Source organism: Papaver somniferum, chromosome 1, assembly GCF_003573695.1.
Source record: "Papaver somniferum cultivar HN1 chromosome 1, ASM357369v1, whole genome shotgun sequence".
In the NCBI taxonomy this organism is placed as follows: domain Eukaryota; kingdom Viridiplantae; phylum Streptophyta; class Magnoliopsida; order Ranunculales; family Papaveraceae; genus Papaver; species Papaver somniferum.
In genome coordinates, this window is record NC_039358.1 from 64364732 (window position 1) to 64383508 (window position 18777).

The window sequence follows — 18777 nt, forward strand, 5'->3', positions numbered from 1 at the left end:
CTTGACTCTTGAACTAAGTTATACGCTCGTGTATAAGCCATCATCTTTGACCTAAGACCAAGGGCTATGGAACGAGTGTTTTTAACACTCATTCACTGCCAAATTGAGTGAGGGCTGAGTGAAAGAAGGTTTTTCTGACCATGGAAGTCCAAATTAAAGAGACTAAGCGGCTAATGATTATCCGTTTGGAGAAATTTTTTCTCCCCAAGCGGCTAAATATATGCCTCTTCGCAGGTTTTCTTTTGTTAATAATAAAACCTAACGGTGGGTCCCGCATCCAAGAGTTTTAATAATTTAAAACTCTAAAATAGGTTTGAGAGGCATATCTTCATCCGCTCAACATGTTTTTTTCCCGAACGGCTAAAAATCAGCCGCTTATTCTCCCCTTTCGCCCACTCTTTCGTTCCAGTGAGTGTATGGATGATTATTGGTGAATGATTGAGTATTCTCACTCCATAGTAGCACCTAATTTGACCAAATTTAGTGACACTCATTCATATTGAATGAGAACACTCATTCCATAGCCCTTGCTCTAAAGGCCCATGAAAATGTTCAAGATAGCATATACCTTGATCGTACACATGATTTAGACTTCATTAAAGCAATCTGCATCAAGTTGTCTGACCTTTCTAAACAGCACACATCTTAAGTTTTCCAATATCCTCCTCTGCCACAAATTCATGGGTCTATCCGTCACTCAAGATTCTTAATGTTCAGACAGGACCTACTAGAACTAACATGATATAGAGAGTATAGCCCGAATCACGTTTCTTGTGGACATCCCTTACTGCACAACTTGAATGATTACTAATCAACAGAATGGGGCTGCTTATATTGATTTGTATTTCTCCTTTGATTTTTCGTTGATATAAGAAATTTATTAAGAGAAACAAAACAAGAAAGGCCTGTTTAATTTTTGGGACCACGAAAACTCAGCCTACTCCGGCTGTTCAATCTTCATGCATATATATCATAAATCTATCTCACTTATTTTTATCACTAAAAGAAATCTATCAGATACTCAAGAAACTTCATTCCTAACCAATGGGTTTCTATGGAAAATCCTCAACAAATTCTCATTTCCATTCTTCAAACTTCTTCTGTCAAATCATCACGATAGTACTATTAGTTTTTCCCAGTCCTTCAAACTCAATCTCCTTCAACTTCCCAAAATTCCAACGAAATGATCCTCGAATAAGTTTCCAAGGAGATTCAGTGAGGAACAGTAGCGTCATTGAAGTCACCAGGACCGATGCTAATCTTTTAATTAATCTTAATGGTAGTGTAGGCCGTGCCATTTACTCGGAAGCTATACAACTTTGGGATGCAGCCACTGGAAGGCTGACAGACTTTGATACACACTTCTCGTTTATCATTGATGGGCATAATGAGACTGCTGCTGCCGATGGTTTAGCTTTTTTTCTTGCACCTTTTGGGTCTATGCTTCCTTCAGATTCGTGGGGTGGAGCTCTCGGCTTATTGGGTAGGAACGTAGCTGAACAGAACTTGGCAACAAATCAAGTTGTTGCGGTCGAGTTTGATAGTTTTAAAAACGAATGGGATCCAAGCACAGATCATGTGGGTATCAACGTTAATTCGGTAGTATCTGTGGCTACCAAGTCACTACCAAATGGTAGTATAAGGGATGGAAGAAAAGCTAATGCTTGGGTAAGTTATAATTCTACTACAAAAAACTTGAGCGTTCTTCTAAGTTACGATGATAATTCAATTTTCGATGGGAGTACTTCTAGTTTGTCAAATGTTGTTGATCTAAGCAAGGTTCTACCGGAGCAGATTACAGTTGGATTTTCAGCAGCCACTGGCGTCTTTTTTGAAGACCATAAAGTCCTTTCCTGGCAATTCAATTCCACTTTAGAGTTAATCTGATTGCCATCTCATTTGTGCATCGAAGTGGTATTTTATAATAAGTGTTGTAAGTTAAAATTCGGTTCTATTCAACTGTATGCTTCAGTTATTTGGTTTATGTGTGTGTGTATTGTAAGAGTCGCGAGGAAACTCTGAAAATTTAAATAAGAAGAAGATGAAACCAGTGAGTTTATCTCATTTGTGCTATTCTCCTGATCTCTATCTTCCTTCTTATATATCTTTGAGTTATTTTCCATTTGGCGCGCACATTTCAGTATAGTGTTTGAGTCGTCAATTTCTCCTTTGAAAGTTTGGGTCGCTTCCTCCATGACGTTGACCAGCCAATTAGATCCCTTAGAGCGTCCACAGTGGTGCGAGCATAACTAAAGACCAAAGACTAAAAAAAAAAGATCAGATTTGGGTTTAGTCCGTCCTGTGGCGTAGCGGGTGACGAGTAAATTTGGTCGCGCGTTGATATAAAGTTCACTTCATCGTCCAGCGTAGATAAAGATTACGCCTGGCATGGGGAGTTGATAAAGATAACGCCTGGTATGGGGCGTTGATAAAGATAACGCCTGTATGGGGCGTGAACTATAGCAACGCCTGGTGTGTGGGACGGAGATTATACGTTCGCCCGGGTTCAAAAAAATAAAAAAATAAAAAAATGGGGCGTTGATAAAGACAACGCCCCAAGCAAAGTTTTCAAAACTTTGTGAAGGTGGGATCATGACTATATCAACGCCTGGGTGTCCGGCGTTAACTTTACGTACGCCCCATCCAGGCGGACATTATACCAACGCCTCATCCAGGCGGACATTATACCAACGCCTCATTCAGGCGGACATTATACCAACGCCCCATCCAGGCGGACATTATACCAACGCCCTGCATCAGGCGTTAACTTTACAAACGCGCGGCTACAGGCGAACATTATACCAACGCCCGTCGGGTAGGCGGACATTATATAAACGCCTGATTATATTTGGATTTGGTCTTAATCGCCGACCAAATTTGGTCCGAGTTTTACTCTTTGATCAAATTTTGATCGATGGTCCGTCCCACTACACCAGCCCACTCGACACCAAATTTGGGTTTAGTCGTCCACTGCAGTTGCTCTTAGAATCCGTGTACTACATACTTACACTAAACGATTAAACTATTCTTTTTACTTACACTGAACTATTATTGGTTTGACTCAATGGACCACTGGTTAAACCACCGGTTGACCCAATCAACCCTGACCTAATAGTTTTACTGGTTCGCTGTCCGGTCTGAGTTTCAAAATATTGGTTCAATCAGCGATAACCTCCATCGCCAGTAAGAATCCGATTCCTTGTAAAATCAAGAATTTGACTCCCTTTGAAACTTCACTCCGTTTCTTTTCTTTATCAAACTCTTAGCCAATATTGCTTATACGCCACTGTTCTTTTCCATACATAAATATGGACGAACAATTGTCGCAATATTGCAAATGTCACCTCATTGCTAACTCTCTCAGGTAAGTATATATTTTTTCTCCCCCTTTTCTTTCTTTATGCTCCACTTTTCGTCTTTGCAAACTGTTGAAACAAACGGAGGCTTTCCCTTCTCTGAAGAATTGGACAACTTCATTCAGTCCTTAGCCAACCGGGAAAGAGTCCTGGGACTTGCTTTGCAGAATTATCAACAACAAACGGACAAGCTTAAACATTAGTTCGAGGTCCTCAAGACTAGAAAACTTGAGGTTAACGATGCCTTGAATGTCATCCAGGGACGGCGCGATCGTGCTTGTACCCTTCCGCGCTGGAGCCCATGTGTATGAAGGGCATGTTGATGATTCTTTCAGTGATGAAGAACAGATCCCGAAGAGTAGTCGGCACTTTAGAAACTCTTATGCCATTCTCCATAGGCTAGTTTAGGATCTTGAACCCTATCTTTCATGCTTTCCTAATCGTCCCCATTACTTGCAATGATATTGAAAAAGAAGCCCTTTATCTTTTAACCTTTCAAAAAGATGACACTTTAGCCACCCCAATGATATGCAGAGACACTGACAAAGACGCCCCCAGGTGCTTCGGGAAATGGACCTACAATATCCAATCCCTTCTTGATGAATGCCTAATGACTCGTAACTCACTTACTGGTCTCTCAACCCATGCATTTTTTTTGTCATACATGTTGTGTATATAGATGGAAGTATCCTTGAAATAGAAGTTTATAAGTCAAGTTTTTGCCTCCGGAATGATTTCCGCAACATCCTTTATGTGAATCTCAGTCTACGCATGCCTGCAAGCATTCTTCACCGTTTTTCGGCCCAGCATCTACTGTTTGGAGGTTCTTTTATCAGAGAATAATGCAAGTACCACAATCTTTGGTCTATAAATGTCTGTTCCTCGTAGTGTGTATGCGCGTCCGTAGCTACACTGTTCTATCACGTGCATCCGTGATGGAAGAACTTTGAGATGTTGGGGAGTGAACATCACATGCCATAACCACTATGGATTGATGATTTGAGTTGCATACTTTAAGTCAACCACTTTTCGTTTGTAGCAGGTCTGCCTCGATCTCGTTGGTACAGCATGTGGGATGTAGCCTCTTTTGATGTTGTTTTCCCCTTCAGTACAGGTCTTAATACAATTGTACACACCATGCATTAAATAAGGTATGCAAAATCTTAGATGCTCTATATAAATTGTTTGAATGATATTTTGGAATGCGTGATACTTATCTTGCTTCCCCATACGCTGCATTTTGGAGTCAGAATTCGATAATTCAAAGCTCTACTCCTCATCTTGGTAGACTTATGATGTCTATTCATATGACCTGATCTGAAGCCTCCTAAGCAGTACCGTATTGAGATTTTCTTCTTGTCTGCAACTTTCTGTATCGCAACGTTCAGACTTTTTGCAACTTTCTGGATGGTTCAGAACTTTCGGCAACTTTCTAGATCGCAACGTTCAAACTTTCTGCAACTTTCAGGATCGTTCAGAACATTCAGCAACTTTCTGGATCGCAACGTTCAGACTTTCTGCAACTTTCCGGATCTTCTGAAACTGTACTAGACCTTCAACAACTTTACGGAAAAGGTTGTGAAATTTTTGTTTTTCTTCTTCTCCAACCGTTTTTTGAAAGTTAGGGTTTCAAAAATACTTGGAAAACAAAACTTTTCTGAAAGGGGGAGCAAAATCTTTATCTATGGTCCCCCTAGTCGGTGCCAAAAGATGTTGGTGCAAAAATCGATCACCCCATCAATCTTCGAGATACGTGACAGTTGATTCAATCGTTACCGTTGATGAAGAATCTCCAAAGAATTGACTAAAAGAGGTGGGGGTACCTGCAAAAACACTCTGATGCTAAAGTCAACGGATGTTCTATGCAAGTGTATTGTGGTGAAAAGGAATAGAATTCTGTACCTTTTGAGTTGAGATTTAGCCTCTATATATAGGCATAAATTAGATGTAGCTTTAGGGTTTAATAGTTATCCAAATAACTTTCCCCATCTGTATAAATCCCAAATAACAACCAGATTCATGATAAAATTTGTTATTCTATCTAATACTTATCATAATCCTTATTTATCTTAAATAATAACTAGTGTCTTTCCCGTGCGTTGCACGGGATCAAGTTCATCAGACATATTACATTTGATGTATACACTTATTACGGGTTACATACATAAAATATAGTCTGCTCCCTACTATTTTCTGCTGAAAAATATTGAGAGAGTAAGCGATAAACTGCCAGCCATCTGTAAATCACATTTCTATGACTTAGATGCGTATTACTATGGATGGTATTAATTAAGGCACTTGGTAAGATCTATATCTGAAAATATTTGATAGATGTCTGACAGAAAAAGAACATGCGTACCTCCTAAAGGAATTTGATTGATCCAACTATTATTTCTGATAATCGGCTTTGTTGCTTTGAAGGCCATGACAGTGTAATTCCATGCTTCTGTATCTTCTGATATGTAAGACCTCCTTTTTTTCTAGTATTATGGATTGTTATTATATTATGACCTTGTTAATTCATACAAAAAGTATGCAACAGAAGCTCCGTATATAAAAGCATTCCCTTGCCCCCGTACCTGTACTATGGCTTATACCATGGTCCTGTTATATCATTCACAACTTATGCAACTATCTTAGATAGTGTCGGCAATATATCATATTCTAAGCATAATAAATTTTGAAGTAGTAAGACAAAAGGAAAAGGGCCATATTACAACCAATTGGTTCAAATATAAAAAAGAAAATGTAAATCTAGCGCAGAACCAAGAGATGAAACCGAATCACACAAACCAAAAAGAAAAAAACATTTTTATAACTAAGATATGCCATACAGATAATGAATTCTATTTTTATTACATTCCTTCCGGTGAACAAAAGATAAGATTGAAAACTATTAGAAAGGTTATGTCCAGTAAATTAAGAAGAGCACATCCTTCCCCTGTTTCAGTCTGATTAAAGCTTATTTTGAACTGAGTTTAGTATTACCTGACATGTGATCGGCAATGGATCCATCTTCTCTAATGCAATGGAAAGGAATAAAGCTTTTCCCGAAAATCTTTATGGAAGTAATCTTAGTTCGCAGGCTCTATCCAATTCATTATTATGTGGATTCTAGAATAGTTCATATTATATGATACGATGACAATATGACATCCTCCAGCAAAATATGATCTCCCTAATCAATCGGGATAAACCAAAATACTTCCATTTAGACAGCCAGCAAAACAAAAAGGTTAACACTTTAAGCTGACAAATTAGTACTAAAGTCCAACAATACCAGCTAGCATATACAGTATAAGTTAGATTAAAAAACTCAAACACAGAATGCTCCCACTCACCTGCATCGAGTGTGGTCAATCACTTATGTAAGCATTCTCATTGATGAGTTATTTCCTTCCACCTTATAAGACCTGTTGATTTTAGAAACGATATTTGAACCGATAATAATCAATATGCAGCAATACAAAGCCTTGACTCTAGCTACTCATATAAACACATGAAAAGATAGTCCATACATCATTTCATAGAGATCATTGTCATCTTTTTTTTGGTATTCCAAGTCCCACGTTGACACTCTTTTTTTTTCTGTGGACAAAAACATAATACAAATATATAAGATGCCTCCCACTACATTCCTAAAATTCTACTCATTTACTTATAGATACTAAAAATAAATTATTATCCCATGCATTTCACTTCTTTTTCCCTATTAAAACTTCAAGATGTTACGACGTAAATCTTATGCAATGACTTGCTCTTTCCCATGATTTTGAGATGTAGCTTAGGAAAAAAAAAAAAAGGAAGCAAAGAACTGTAGCAACCCAAACCGAAGGTGTAACACTATCTTTTTTTTTTCTTTTTTGGATATTTTGAATAGCTTTTTTTTCTCTGAAAAGCATGAAAAGAACATGAACAATAACTTGAAAGGATGAATCATCAAAGCAGCACATAGTTTGTGGGTCAAATCAATAAATCCATGATCCGTATATCCTTGTTCTCAAACATTAGAAATTTTTCAATTTAAAATCATAAATTTCAAATATATATAAAACGAATAACCATCATAAGTTTCTAATATGCTCCGTTCATAAATCAATATTCACACTTTTCGGAAAATGTTAACCTGGTGCTAGAAAAATATTATTGATGTATTTACCACCTTCAACCTAGTGACACGATCATGCATATGGTGCCAGGAAAGACTTACTTTCAACTGTAGTACCTAACTTGAATTAAAAAGAAACCTTTCCGAGTAGGGATTTATAGCTTAGGGAAATCACATAATCAGGATAGACATGGCTACCTATTTTTACAAATGGACTTCCAGGTGGAAAGTGTTTTGCTATTCTCCCTAATCAAAAAATTAAGAAAATATTAGCTCAAAGAGAAAGGTAATCCTAACTCTTGTGGTGCGACTTAACTTACGCTATCAAACCAATAATATATAACTCATATAAAAAACTTATGCATATTTATCGCCCATCAAAGGAGATTCAAAGATGATATTTCATGCTATAAACTTTAAATAAATGATAATACCAAAAAGAGTGGTTCTTAAAATACTTTAAGAAAAAATTCCTGCATGCCATCCCACAATTCCTTGACCAAAGCATTTATTAACGTTGTTTTTTTCGTTACCATTATTATATAAGAATCTATGATACTCGCAGTTGGGTATTTAATCGTAGCATCATTTGCGGTAAACACGATGAGAAGATTACATTGAAAATTTAGGGAGGTAAAGTTGATAAGAAGATTACCTTCCGCTTTAATCTTAACATCATTTGCAGTAATTGAGCTTTATCTTTTAGGAGCCTTTCAAGCCAATTGTTAAACCAAACACTATCCGCAGTTAATAGAAAGAGGTCATTGTTAATACTATCGAACTTAAGAAATTAACAATCTCCAAACTCCACTTCCATTTTGCTATCAAGGACGTAAAAAATCCCAACCTTGATGTTAACTACCACTTGTGCCCTAAAAGAGAACCATTTTTGTCAAGTAATATGCATCTCAATGTCAATAACCACTCCATTAAACTATTAAGGAGAGCTGGAAGGCTATAAAAGTGAGCCACATCTCAATGTCAATATAAATATGGAAATATCCCAAACGATAGTCTATCCTTACTGATGCAATCAAACAGTAAGAGCTAACTACGTGTCTCTCTAATAATCTAAAACTAATGAGCAATATCACCAAACTGTAAAGAACAATCGAATTGAACCAAAAGATTTTGCCCTAATAAAAAGATACCTCACCCTTTTGTACATATAAATTGTGCGCCCGAAGTCCACCACTGCCCAAAAACAACCCACCAGAAACATCATTTGATGCCAGTACTGGACTCCACAATTAAAGCAAAAATGAACTTACATAGTTACATCTTCCAACAGAACATCACAAAAACAAAAACCATGGTTGCATAAGAAGTCATCTATCAGAACTATAGAAACATATTTTTTAAGCAATAGATGTTACATACCTGCAAGTTATTTACAAAAAAAAACTTAGCAACCTGCATTTTATCTCCACTTTTTTTCTTTTCTTTTCTCAGATAGTTTTATCAACAACATGTCTTCTTGCCTTCCTTCTCTCTTTAGGTCCTGGTAGTCGTTCCCCGCAAACTGAGAATAAAAAATTGAACTATTAAGAAACATTCCTCTTCCTCCTCTAGTTGGATAGGTTTAACCTAAACCAAAATATCCAATAATTAAATAACAAACCTAAAAAACTTCCATAAAAACCAATAGTGAACCAAATAACATAATATTGTGATAGCTTACCTGATATCGATAAACAAATAGCTAAGCTAATCTTCCGTCTTCTCTTTGTTTCTCGTAATATTTTACCATGTTTTTCAGAGAATTAGGATAGAAGAGAAGAGATGATAGTTAGGGCTTCGAGATAAGATAACAGGCGGTGGAGTAATGGGATTAGGTGAGTAATTTTCACCTCAGGAGTTTGCTGCGCATGAAAAATTGAAAAAGAATTTTCTTAACCCTCGATTATTATTAGTAGGGGGTCAGGAGCTCTAGAATTCAAGCTTTTGGCCTAACTTTCATTATGGAGCCAGCAATTCGTACTCAAATTATATATACAATTATAACCACTTAAGATAATCATCCTCTTTCTGTTAGGATTTTGTAATTATATTAAATAATATTAATAATTATCTATAATAATTATCCCATGGAAATCTTAACCTCTTTTTATTAGGATCTTATTACCCCTGGACCTTTGGGTTCTATAATAAGTAAAAATGAATTTCCATAACAAAATCAACAGGCTTCAATAATAAGCCAAGTAGGTTTCTATAATTAACTGATTGAGCTTCTAAAATAAGTCTTGTGGGTTTCCATAATAAACCCACCGGTTTCCATTATAAACCAAATCCAGGCTCCATAATAAGCCTTGAGGGTTTCCATAATAAACCCACCGGTTTCCATAATAAACCAAATCCAGGATTCCATAATAAGCCTTGTGGGTTTCCATAATAAACCCACCGGTTTCCATACTAAACCAAATCAAGGCTTCCATAATAAGCTTTGTGGGTTTCCATAACAACCCACCGGTTTCCATAATAAACCGACCGATTTCCATAATAAACCGGATTTAGGCTTCCATTATAAGCCTCGTATGATACGCATGTACGCTATTTGAATAGGGTACAAACAATATCTTCTCAATTCGGTTCTCAATGTGTTGCACCTTGTTTGCAATGAATTTTTATCTCTTTCGGTACCATTAGGGACTTTTCTTTTATTGTACTCTTCAATAATCTTCCTCCAAAGTATTGCACCTTTTTTTATCTTTTCCATGAACCGGATCGTTGCTTGCTATAACCCAACCATAAATTAGTGCCTCATCTTCTTTTGTAGTAAAGTATGTCATAATTTTGTATGAACAAAATTATGTGAAGAAGAAGAAGATAATCATTGAAGAATATAATCAATTGATTTTGGTGTGAGGGATGAAGGAGAAGTAGTTCTTTATTTATAGGGTAGCCTGAAATTATAGTTGTTGAGGTTTCAAACTTCCACTAAATCAGAAACGTTGAGATTCAACAATTATATTTGATCTGATGGCTGAGATTGCTCAGTGCTGAATGGTGCAGACATGCACGGCTGCCTTCCCTGCCGTTGAGATTCAACGGTCAAATTTGATCTTGCGGCTGTTAGGCAAAGCGCTGTTTGGTTCAGCGCTTTGTCTACCGGCTACATTTTCAGCCCAAACTCAGATCATTTCTTCTCTCTATATAAACTCAACACATGAACTCAAAATCCCCACCCCAAACTTGTGAAGTTTCACTCTATTCTTCTTCTCCTAAATTCTCAATTCAAAATTCAAGCATGGTTGGATTCTCAATTGCCGAAGACAATGATTTGGTAAGAAGTTTCGCAAAATTAACAACACAAATCCTTTCGACAAGTCCCAAAAAAGCAACACATTTTGGGAACAAATTGTTCAAGAATTTGTGATAATCAATGGAAATGATAATGGAAGATGCCAAAAACAACTACAATATCGGTTAGCAAACATCAAACATTTTTGCAAGCTTTTTTCCATTTCATTAAGGGCATCAAATGGTAATCGTGAATATGCTTTGAATTTATACCAAAAGGATCATGGAATACCATTCATTCATATCACCGCTTTGGAGATATTTGGTGGAGCTCGACGTTGATTTGAATGAAGTATATGCATGAAGAAGTATTATGAAGTTCTAGTTAAATATGTTATGTAATTGTAAACGTACTTAAGTGAAAAAAAGAGTATTATGGAGTTTACAAGAAGTAATTAAAATGTATACTTATTAATGAAAACGTGCTTGATTGAAAAAAGGAGTATTATGGTTAAATAAATTGGTTAATATGAGATTTACTCTCCATTCTCATAAAATGCTCCATCTCCTTGAGGGTCATATTGCTCTTCGTCGGTGTCCACATCGGTTGTACCCTCATGAACTTCCGGCAAGCATCATCCATAAGCATGTTTGGAATATCATCATCTCTCAAACCTTTTCCGTGTCAGTTCCAAATGTATGTAGTGAGTTCCAAGCGAAGTTCCTCCCAAATCGCAGGGTTGTACAATATATGAGGAGCTAGCCTTACGTTTCCTTGAATTGGCGGTTGAGGTTCATCTCCCGTGATCCTCCCCCAATCCTCATTGTGGTATTTCATCTCAACACACATATTGTGCATTATCAAGCACCCCTCATAATTGCCTTCATGTCCGATTTTTTATAATAACGACAAGGTTTCAATATAATGTCAAACTTACCTTTTAGACCACTAAATGCACGTTCTATGTCCTTCCTTTTGGCTTCTTGGTATTGATTGAAAAGAGATTCTCTATTGTTTGAGGCGGGTTTAGCAGCTAGATTAGCAGTCCACGTCAGCTAGGGAAACCTCCTAATCCCTATGGTATTGCAAATCTAGTAGCGAACGCTGAATAGTTCAGCGTCGAACACTGAATAGATCAGCGCCCAGGTGAATGCCGAACCGACCAGCGCTTGACTCAGCCAACTGTGTTGACAGCGCCGCACTATTCAGCGCCCAAGAAAAATCATATCTCCACAAAAGATCGACCTTCTTCCCCATTTTCACTTCTCACTCATTTTTCCCCCATTTCTCCCGAAAATGCATGTCCAACTTCATGAGTTCTAGAATTTTTTTGCAAATTCCTTCTGTGGGTTTGTTCTATTTCGAATTTGTGATCGATTGAAGGTGGTTTGGTGCGATTCCATCCACGAAATCATTCGAGGTAAGAAATTTAAGTTTTAGGTTTAAAGTTTTATGATTTTTTATTTTTGGTGCGATTTCATTCAAATTGATGATTGATATTTCGTATTTAGATGATGTAGATGATATGTGTATGATTTAATTTGATTATTTGTGATGATTTTTTTTTTTGGAATTTAATTTGATTATTTGGGATGAACAAATAATAAAATTTTGATTTTTATAATGAAAATGAATGATAATTAGTATGATTAGTTTGTAGGTAAATTTGCATGGTAATTTGATTATTTATGATGAAAATGAATGATAATGATAATTTAGTTTGTATGATTGGTATTTTTTTCATGTTTGTTATTGATTGTAGTATGAGTATGGATGAATTGCTAGATCGGTTGGATATAGTTTCATCAACATGTATGTAAAGATGTTACGAAAGACCCTCGCGAACTAAGCTTTAGAGGTAGTTAGAATGATATCGAATTGTATTATGTCATGAAAGGCTCATGTATTGAGAGTTATTGGGCTTAGGCCTTAATCTGTTTTTATTTTCTGTTGGGCTTTTAGTAGTTATTAGGGTTTGAGTAGTTATCTGTTTTGGCTTGATGAACTAAGAACTGTCTGATTCCTTGTTGCGGATAGGTCCTTAAAGACCAATCATTGTAGCTGCTGAGTTCATTCAATGAAAAATATCTAGTTTCATTCTCTTTGATTTCGGTCAGTTCTTACCCTGAGTTTCTACTGAGCTAATTTGTAACATAGATCGTTATAATTGGTATCAGAGCACTCGATCCGAGTGTCTGTGAGTGAAACTGGTTAATCAAAAGGATTTTGATGATCTGCATAAGAAGTTCAACACACTGATGAAAGGCCATGAAGAGGTTCTTATGAAGTATGATGAGACTCAAGGTAATATTAGAAAATCCATACACTCAGAGATGGAAGCGATGGAAGAAAGAATCGTTAACAAACTCAAGGTCGACGACAGAATACCAAACCACTCAGAAGTACATCAACAACATGATATATCTGCAGGAGGTAGTAACAATGGAGGTAATCATCTAATTTCATCTCATTTCTCTAATCCGAAAAGACCCAAGGTAGAATTTCCAAAATTCGATGGTGTAAACCCTAGATATTAGATTAGGAAGTGTAGAAAGTATTTCCAGTTGCATATAATGGATGAGGAGCAGAAAGTTTTGCTAGCTTCCTTATACTTAGAAGGCAAAGCTGATAATTGGTTTCACGACTATCAAGAAGGAAAAAAAGTTATTGTATGGGAAGAATTTGCTGCTGATATAAACTTTCAATTTCAAGAACTGGGTCATGATGATATTGTCGGAGAGTTCAATAAGTTAAGTCAAGAAGGGACAGTATTAGAGTATCAGGAACTATTTGAAGAATTGAAGGCTCTTATGCTGGCTAAGAACAAGCACTTGACTGAATATTACTTTACCTCCAGCTTTGTCAGTGGATTGAAAGAAGAACTCAGGCTAGCTGTGCAAATGTTTTCACCTGCAAGCTTGAAGAAGGCTATGTACCTAGGTAGGATGAAAAAAGCTATACTGGATAAGTCATCAAGAAGGAAAAAGTATATTCCAAAGTTACCTCCACTGTTCATTCCTAGTAGCAGTAGCAGCAGAGGATATGTCACTTCACCAAAGACAAGCTCTCCTTCTCAAAAGGGCAGGAGCAGTCCCAAGCTACCTTCAATCAAAAATCTCACCTATGCTGAGATGAGGTCTAGGCGTGAAAGAGGCTAATGCTATAATTGTGACGAGGTGTACACTCACGGACATAAATGCAGTAAGCATCAACTATTCATGCTAGTGTGTGATGAAGAAGAACAGTGTACATCTGGAGAAGAATCACCAGGAAGCTCACCATTAATCCAGGAACTAGAGGAAGAAGTGGAGATTTCATTACATGACCTGTCAGGTAACATCTCTCACAACACTATTAAAATTAAAGGCAAGGCAAAGAATGGAAAGTCTATCACTATATTAGTGGATAGTGGAAGTACACACGGCTTCATAGACCCTGAACTTGCCAAGACAAGTGGAGCATTCATTGAGTCTACTTCAAAATTCCAAGTTGTTGTAGCAGATGGAAATAAATTACTCAGTGATGCAAGATGTCCTAATTTCAACTGGACCATGCAGAACCACATGTTTAGCTTTGATATGAGGTTGTTGGCTTTAGGGGGTGTGGCATGGTGCTAGAAGTTGACTGGATGAAGGGCATTAGTCCTGTGAAGTTTGACTTCAAAAAGATGGCCATATCCTTCACTAAGGATGGAGAAGAAATTACATTATTGGGGGATACTGAAGCTGCTAAGATTTCTATGATGACATGGAGCATACATGAATGTTTGGAGCCCATTGTACAATCCTATACCTCATTGTTCCAAGAACCCAAAACACTACATCCCATCAGAAATCATGACCATCACATTCCTCTCAGACCATTATCCACACCACCAAATAAGAGACCCTATAGGATCCCTTATGTGCAAAAGGGTGTAATAGAGCAACTAGTTCAAGAAATGCTAAACATAGGGATTATTAAACCAAGCCACAGTCCATTATCATCCCCAATTTTGTTGGTCAAGAAGAAAGATGGAGGGTGGAGGTTTTGTATCTATCTAAAGACTTAAAGGCCTAGACAAATAAAGCTCTCACGTTGAACGGTGAGGAAATACTCGCTTCCTATTGGTTGAAATAGTCCTTTTTTGGGTTTTGTGAATCGAGCGTTTTGGTGATGACACTTGGCAACATAATATTCTCTTGAAATTTATGGAAGTCCAACTCAATTAAAAAATCGTTAACCTACTATATTAGGACCTCCATGAATATAATAGAATCGTTAATCGTAAGATAAATTAATATATAATTGATACTAATCATTAACCACCAGCCCCACTACCAACTTCTCTAACGACAACAATCCTTAATCTTCCAGATAAGGTGTTTTTCTTCTTTTTTTCTTTGGTATGAAGTTAAGGTGCTGGATGTGGTACCCGATGACTACATAAACTGCACATTACTGTTTTGAGTTGGAGTTTCCCTAACATCAGGAATCCTTAATCTTCCGGTTAAGGTGTTTTTCTTCTTCTTTTTTTTTTCCTTTTTTTGGTATAAAGTTAAGGTGTTGGATGTTTGGTGATGGTATATGATGAGATGGTGCTGTTGTGATGGATGCGTAAGTAGTTGACATAAGGATTCTTTTTTTTTACAAGCTTATATCCGAATAAACCGGAGTTACTTACAAATTTATCATCGTTATGTTGTAAATTTTTTACATCACCATTTATGGTCTTTTGTACTCTGCTAAAATAATGTTTTTGACCATTAATTCCTTTATGACCTAAATCCCATCCGTCTTCTTTATTTTTTGTTGCACAAGTTGGCAAGAATTTCTATTATGCTGACCGTTTAAGTAAATTTAACGAGAATTAATATATAATGTCGGTTGAAACTGGTTTACAAGTGATACTACATGGGTATCCAAAGACTTAAAGACCGAGACATACAAGGTATACTATATGGGTATCCGAAGAGCCAAATAAAGCTCCCACGTCAAATGGTATAGGGATCCTCTCCTCTATTGGCCGAAATAAGAATTTTTGAGTTTTGTGAAACGAGAGTTTTGGTGAGGACATTTAACAATATATCACTGGTTCAAAAATTAAAAACTTAAAAAGGATGACTTTACTTACTGTGTTTGGAATTTTATGGAAGTTCAAATTCAATACGGAAGTCGAGTACCTAGCATGTTAAGCCTCTTTTTTATACATACAGGAAAAAAACCCACATATTTCACATATATTTTCTGCAAAAAAATAAATTAAATCCGTACATATTTCGTATCTTTAATTTATCTACCTATTTAATGTATTCACCATGCAACAACAAATCGAAAATGCATAATACGGGGCGAGGCGAAGCCTCGCGCTTACCAAATCAGTAATGCACTGTCACGGGGTGGGGCGAAGTCCCGCACACACCAAATTGAAATAAAAATAAAAATGTCGGTGCGTAGCAAATAAAAACATATTCACCTGTGCAATACCAAAAAAAAATGCATCGCCACAGGGAGAGTCGAAGGCCAACGCACACCAAATCAAAAATGCGTCACCACCGGGTGGAGCGAAGCCGCGCACAAACCAAATCAAAAACACAATGCCATTGGGGGTGACGAAGCCCCGCGCTCACCAAGTTAAAAGGAAAAAAAAGGCCCGGTGCGTAGCACGGGCACAAATCTAGTGGATTATAGAAAGATTAATGAGATCATTATTAAGGATAAATACCCCATTCCAATGATAAAGGAGCTGCTAGATGAACTCAAAGGAGCAAAAGTGTTTACTAAGATAGGATTTGAGGGAAGGATACCACCAAATCAGAGTGTACCCAGCTGATACCCCCAAAACTGCCTTCAAGACACATCAAGGTCACTATGAGTTCCTTGTCATGCCCTTTGGGTTGACAAATGCCCATGCAAGTTTCCAAGCACTAATGAATGACATTTTCAAGCCATACTTAAGGAAGTTCATATTAGTGTTTTTTGATGATATTTAATCTACAGTCCTGACACGGAGACTCACAAGAAGCATTTGGAACTAGCATTATCAATACTCAAGAAACATTCTTTTTTCATTAAGCTCAGTAAATGTTCATTTTTCCAGCCACATATTGAGTACTTGGGTCACATCATTAATGAACAAGGAGACTCTGCAGACCCACCAAAGATAGAATGTATGGACAAATGGCCTACTCCAGTATCAATTAAAGATTTGAGAGGATTATTGGGGTTAACTGGGTATTATAGGAAATTTTTCAAAGACTATGGGTTGATAGCTAAACCACTCACTGAGCTACTCAAGAACAAATTTCAATGGAGTGAATATGCTCAAAAGGCCTTTGAGAAACTCAAGAAAGTTGTTACTGCCACCCTAGTACTTGTGTTACCAGATTTTAGCAAGCCATTTGAGTTATCTACAGATGCATGTGACACTGGAGTTAGAGCTGTGTTAATACAGGATGATAAACCAATAGCATTCTACAGCAGGGGAATGGGAGAAAGATATTTGGCTATGTACATTTTTGAAAAGGAATTAATGGCAGTGGTAATGGCTGTCACTAAATGGAGATCATACTTAATGGGAAAAAAATTACCATCTATATTGATCACCAGAGCATAAAATATTTCATGCAGCAGAGGATACATTCAATGCTTCAAGAGAAATGGTTGGAAAAATTACTGGGATATGAGTATGAGCTAAAATACAAGAAAGGAGATGAAAACAAAGTAGCAGATGCTTTATCCAGAGTCCACATGGGAGATAGACCATCTTGCAGTAGCTTAAGTGTGGTACAACCTAACTGGCTCAAGGAGGTCCAAGACAGTTATGATGGGGACTCTCTAGCTCAATAATTGATCCCAAAAATGTTGGCTCAAGACACTTCAGATGGAGACTATTCTTGTGTTGAAGGCATATTGAAGTTCAAGGGGAGGATATATGTTGGTTAAGGTGGAGATTTGAGGAAGAAAATCATTGCTTCAGTCCACTCTTATGTGATTGGAGGCCATTCTGGGACTCAAGCCAGCTACCAGAAGGCCAGACTCTACTTCTTTTGGACAGGAATGCACAAGAAAATCATGAGACATGTACAAGAATGTGACATCTGTCAACAACACAAAGGGTTTACTTCTCTTCCTGGAGGATTGCTACAAACTCTCCCTGTACCTGAACAAGCTTGGAAGCATATCAACATGGACTTCATCTCAGGTCTACCCAAATCTGAAGGCAGAGAGATCATTTTTGTGGTGGTTGATAAGTGCATAATTCATATGATTTTAGTGTCCATTCCATACTTGTTTTAGCTATTATTCTTGCATGTATTCGTGTTACTATTTTTTTGTCTTATTTGCCTCTAATATGTGAATCATCCAAAAAGGAGTTACAAAGTGATGAAAAGAGATAGGAAGATAAGTATTCCAAGTATCCAAGTGCCCAAGTCCAAGAGAAGTGGAAGAAGTACGACGAAAAGGAGCAAAACGCTCAAAATCAAGAGAAGGGACAAAGACCGATATTAACTCATCCAAATTAAGTATTTCTCATCATCATCTTGAAGATAATTTAAATATAAAAAGAATTCAAAAATAATGAGGTCGTTCCGAGTTCGGATGAAGAAGTTGTGGCCAAAACAAGCTTTTATTGAATACCGAAGACAATAAAGTATGCAGACGGGTACGCATACTTTAATTCCGAAAATTTCTACTGGAATTTGAATTTAGCGGACTGGTAAGCGTACCTAGAAAGTAGGAAAACGTGTATTAATACCTTGGAAGGCCTAAGGGCACGTTTGGAGTCGTTATTTCATATTTTTGGGTCTGGTTCTTAAACCGAACTAAATACTTGATGGCCAAGCAATGTAAACCTATAAAAAGGTGTTAGGTCATGTAAAATCGAATCTCATATTATACTTTTGTTCTTCATTGATATTTTAGGGTTTACCTCTCTAGGGGGAAACCGAGTAATTGTGTAATCATGAGAAACTAAATCCTTTGTTGATTAAGGATGAATTCAATGTTCCAAGAGTGAAGCTTTATTAATAATACAAGTCTATTTGAGGTTTTAATCATCATCGTTTGTTTTCATTATATCTAGGGTTTAT

At 37.0% G+C, this 18777-nt stretch overlaps 1 protein-coding gene across 1 annotated transcript; it reads left to right on the top strand.

Annotated features, from left to right (window-relative positions):
* The first annotated feature begins 1044 nt into the window (after window positions 1-1044).
* Window positions 1045-1887, top strand: LOC113324364 (mannose/glucose-specific lectin-like). Its single transcript, XM_026572709.1, has one exon. It carries the CDS (start codon window positions 1045-1047, stop codon window positions 1885-1887), a length of 843 nt encoding a protein of 280 aa, XP_026428494.1.
* The last annotated feature ends 16890 nt before the right edge of the window (window positions 1888-18777 follow it).

Bases quoted from the DNA above. Each gene is read 5' to 3' on its own strand.
- LOC113324364 (XM_026572709.1), top strand. From the start codon at position 1,045: ATGGGTTTCTATGGAAAATCCTCAACAAATTCTCATTTCCATTCTTCA.